This window comes from Bombina bombina, chromosome 9 (assembly GCF_027579735.1).
Source record: "Bombina bombina isolate aBomBom1 chromosome 9, aBomBom1.pri, whole genome shotgun sequence".
In the NCBI taxonomy this organism is placed as follows: domain Eukaryota; kingdom Metazoa; phylum Chordata; class Amphibia; order Anura; family Bombinatoridae; genus Bombina; species Bombina bombina.
The window spans coordinates 236,478,211-236,482,667 of record NC_069507.1 but is presented as its reverse complement, the minus strand read 5'-3'; the positions used below and the strand labels follow the sequence as shown (position 1 = coordinate 236,482,667).

The window sequence follows — 4,457 nt, the reverse complement described above, 5'->3', positions numbered from 1 at the left end:
CAGTGTACTCAGAAGCAGAGCAGGTGTGCCCAGCAGCAGTGCCAGTGTACCCAGACACCACAGAGCAAGAGTGGCCAGCAGCAGTGCCAGTGTACTCAGAGACAGAGCAAGTGTGCCCAGCAGCTGTGCCAGTGTACTCAGAAGCAGAGCAGGTGTGCCCAGCAGCTGTGCCAGTGTACTCAGAGACAGAGCAAGTGTGCCCAGCAGCAGTGCCAGTGCAACCAGAGACCACAGAGCAAGAGTGCCCAGCAGCAGTGCCAGTGCACCCAGAGACCACAGCGCAAGTGTGCCCAGCAGCAGTGACAGTGCACCCAGAGACAGAGCAAGTGTGCCCAGCAGCAGTGCCAGTGCACCCAGACACCACATAGCAAGAGTGCCCAGCAGCAGTGACAGTGCACCCAGAGACAGAGCAAGTGTGCCCAGCAGCAGTGCCAGTGCAACCAGAGACCACAGAGCAAGAGTGCCCAGCAGCAGTGCCAGTGCACCCAGAGACCACAGCGCAAGTGTGCCCAGCAGCAGTGCCAGTGCAACCAGACACCACAGCGCAAGTGTGCCCAGCAGCAGTGCCAGTGCACCCAGAGACCACAGCGCAAGTGTGCCCAGCAGCAGTGCCAGTGCACCCAGACACCACAGAGCAAGAGTGCCCAGCAGCAGTGCCAGTGCACCCAGAGACCACAGCGCAAGTGTGCCCAGCAGCAGTGCCAGTGCACGCAGACACCACAGAGCAAGAGTGCCCAGCAGCAGTGCCAGTGCACCCAGAGACCACAGCGCAAGTGTGCCCAGCAGCAGTGCCAGTGCACCCAGAGACAGAGCAAGTGTGCCCAGCAACAGTGCCAGTGCAAGTGTGCCCAGCAGCAGTGCCAGTGCACCCAGAGACAGAGCAAGTGTGCCCAGCAACAGTGCCAGTGCAAGTGTGCCCAGCAGCAGTGTCAGTGCACCCAGAGACAGAGCAAGTGTGCCCAGCAACAGTGCCAGTGCAAGTGTGCCCAGCAGCAGTGCCAGTGCACCCAGAGACAGAGCAAGTGTGCCCAGCAACAGTGCCAGTGCAAGTGTGCCCAGCAGCAGTGCCAGTGCACCCAGAGACAGAGCAAGTGTGCCCAGCAACAGTGCCAGTGCAAGTGTGCCCAGCAGCAGTGTCAGTGCACATACAGACAGTACAAGTGTGCCAAGTAACAGTGCCAGTGCACATACAGACAAAGTAAGTGTGCCTAGGAACAGTGCCAGTGCACCTGCAGACATAATAAGTGTGCCCAGGAACAGAGCCAGTGAACCTACAAACAGTGCAAGTGTGCCAAGGAAAAGTGCCAGTGCACTTACAGACAAAGTAAGTGTGCCCAGTAACAGTGCCAGTGCACTTGCAGACATAATACGTGTGCCAAGGAACAGTGCCAGTGAACCTACGCATAGTTCCAGTGTGCCCAGGAACAGTGCCAGTGCACTTACAGACAAAGTAAGTGTGTCTAGGAACAGTGCCAGTGCACCTGCAGACAGAATAAGTGTGCCCAGGAACAGTGCCAGGCGTGCCCGAGGACAGTACCATTGTTTCTTGGGAAGGTGCACACAGGATCTGCACCAGTGGACCTACAGACAGTGCACCAGCATCCCCTCTGTTACTTTACCTGTAGGTGATGAAGGATATGTTTTTAAAAGTATTTCTACCTCTGTGAAGTTACTATATACAAATGCATCACGTATTTCCATCATTGCAACTCCCTTTGCTTTCAGTGCAATAATAATACCAACCAGAGGATTGCACTCTCACAAACACTGCAGAAGCCTACAGAGTCCCTGGGTTTACTGGTAAGACAAACACTGACCTCAGCACCAGAGATGAACTTCTTGCAAGCCACATAGAAACTGGATTTATTGGCAAGGCAGACATTACTCACAGAACCAGTGTCATAGATGGACTCAGTATAGATCCCTTAGGTGCACCAAAGGTAATTTACTCATTGCTCCTCACTGCACCGCCTAGATGGTGTCCCACCAGCCCTTACACTGCTGAGGTTTGATACCAAAGACCAGTACCCACCATGGGGGATGGCTGGCTCACCCCGGATTGCAAAAATAAAACCAGCAGTGACACCCTCCCTACCATGCCCAGCTCTATACAGCCACTGCATGAGATGACCCAGCAGTGGACTGTTGGAATGGCTATGTTAATGGCTGCTATCATTCTGCTCATTTTGATGGGAAATGTAATGGTCATTGTAGCTATCGCCAAGAACCAGAGACTACAAACCCTAACTAATGTTTTCATCACTTCGCTGTCTTGTGCAGATCTAATCATGGGTTTGTGCGTGGTGCCCCCGGGCGCCACCTTGGTGGTCAGTGGCACTTGGCTGTATGGGTCTTTCTTCTGCGAGCTGTGGACTTCAGTGGATGTGCTGTGTGTGACTGCCAGCATTGAGACTCTCTGTGTAATTGCCATAGACAGGTACATAGCCATCACTTCTCCCTTTCGTTACCAAAGTTTGCTCACCAAAGCCAGAGCCAAATGGATAGTGTGTACAGTGTGGGCTATCTCAGCCCTGGTCTCCTTTCTACCCATCATGATGCACTGGTGGAGGGACACTAACGACCCAGTGGCTATAAAGTGCTATGAGGACCCTGGCTGCTGTGATTTCGTCACAAACAGAGCATATGCCATCGCCTCATCTATCATTTCCTTTTATTTTCCCCTAGTTGTCATGATATTTGTCTACAGTCGTGTTTTTAAGGAAGCCAGGAAGCAAATGAAGAAGATAGATAGATGTGAAGGAAGGTTCCACCACAATAACCATGTGCTAAGCAATTCACGGTCCAGTAGGAGAAGACTATCCAAACTCATTGTTGCTAAAGAGCACAAAGCCTTAAAAACTTTGGGCATCATTATGGGTACCTTCACTCTATGCTGGTTGCCCTTTTTCTTAGCCAATATAGTGAATGTATTCTACCGAAACCTTATCCCAGATAAGCTATTTCTCTTTTTAAACTGGTTGGGGTATGCAAACTCAGCCTTTAACCCCATCATCTACTGCAGGAGCCCTGACTTCAGGAAGGCTTTCAAAAGACTGTTGTGCTGTCCCAGAAGTGCAGACAGAAGGCTTCATGCCACTGGTGAGCTGTCAAGATATTCTGGAGGCTTTGTTAACTCTTTAGACACCAATGCCTTGGGGACATGGTCTGAATGCAATAGCACACATGCATCTCTAGATCCTGCGTAGTAAAGTGCCGGGGCAAATATTTATTTGGCATTTAGTGACTCTGATTATATGGAGTTACCAAGGGTACTTGATTACAAACCGTGTAGGAGGATGTTTTATTGTTCCCATCACCTATTTTTGATTTGGGTACATTTATAACGCAAACTAGTTTTGTTTTTATTTTTTAAATAGCACTTTATATGGTCAGATAAGTTATAGTGCTAAGTGCTTTACTTTTTATAGCATCCTGGCACTTTCTTCTGAGAACATCCAGGACTTTGGATGGTCACCCAGCAAGTCTGGATTCGCACAATACCCCTTAATGAGCTTCTGAAACCTGACACCTGGTGTCTTTCAGAGCCCCTTTAGCCCCCTGAATATAATATTCTATAACCAAACAAGTTATATGGGAAATAATGTTGCGTGTGGACCACTTATCAGATGCTGGAGGAGACATGTCAAAGACTGAAGCCCTCCGTAATTGTTTACTAGGATTGAATTAAACTGACTTTAATACCTCAACCACATGCATATTTCTGAGCTAAGCACTGATTTTGCAGGGGCATTCATGACTTTATTTAACAGCAGATTTCTTTTCTTTAAATGTTGTAGAAAGAAAAAAGTGTTTTGTGGGCATTGCACTTAATCGTATTTCTTTAATTTTGCAAACCTTGAGTTTTGTGTTTACCTAAAATTTTATATAAACACACTGTTAAATGATATAATGCAGTATTGTATTTCTACTCTATAGAATTGCTATGTGTCTTTAGCACAAGAAAAACCATCCGGCACTGAGTTAATCTGTTAATTCACAATGTATTAACTGTACCAATTACCACCTTTTCTAAAGTACCCCCCCCCCCCCCATTTTAAAAATGCTGAATATTTTATTTTTCTAGTTATCTAAATAGTATTTCTTTTTTTTTAATATTGTATCCTTTTAAATTATTTGTCTGGTTAAATTGAAAATATATCAGACAATAATTCTCTACCTCAAGCTGTGCATAATGCACAGATAATTAAATATGTTTACATTAAACAGACCTCTTACAAGGTACAAAACAGCCTTTGTAACTTAGGACTTGAAAGGGTATTTGTTGCTTTTAACATAAGTGTTCAATAATACAGAGATGTTTTCAAAATAATTGTTATTTGCACAGTTAGGTAGATAAAATGTTATATGCACATAATATATCAGAATAAGGACCAGACATTTTTTTGTAAAGTATTGCAATTTACAATAAGGTTAATACTGTATGAAACAGTTATTTT

General features: G+C 46.5%; 1 protein-coding gene across 1 annotated transcript; it reads left to right on the top strand.

Annotated features, from left to right (window-relative positions):
- The first annotated feature begins 1,255 nt into the window (after positions 1–1,255).
- Positions 1,256–4,040, top strand: ADRB1 (adrenoceptor beta 1). The gene has a single exon (XM_053691759.1). The coding sequence runs from the start codon at positions 2,034–2,036 to the stop codon at positions 3,204–3,206; it is 1,173 nt and encodes a 390-aa protein (XP_053547734.1). The 5' UTR covers positions 1,256–2,033; the 3' UTR covers positions 3,207–4,040.
- The last annotated feature ends 417 nt before the right edge of the window (positions 4,041–4,457 follow it).

Bases quoted from the DNA above. Each gene is read 5' to 3' on its own strand.
- ADRB1 (XM_053691759.1), top strand. From the start codon at position 2,034: ATGGGGGATGGCTGGCTCACCCCGGATTGCAAAAATAAAACCAGCAGT.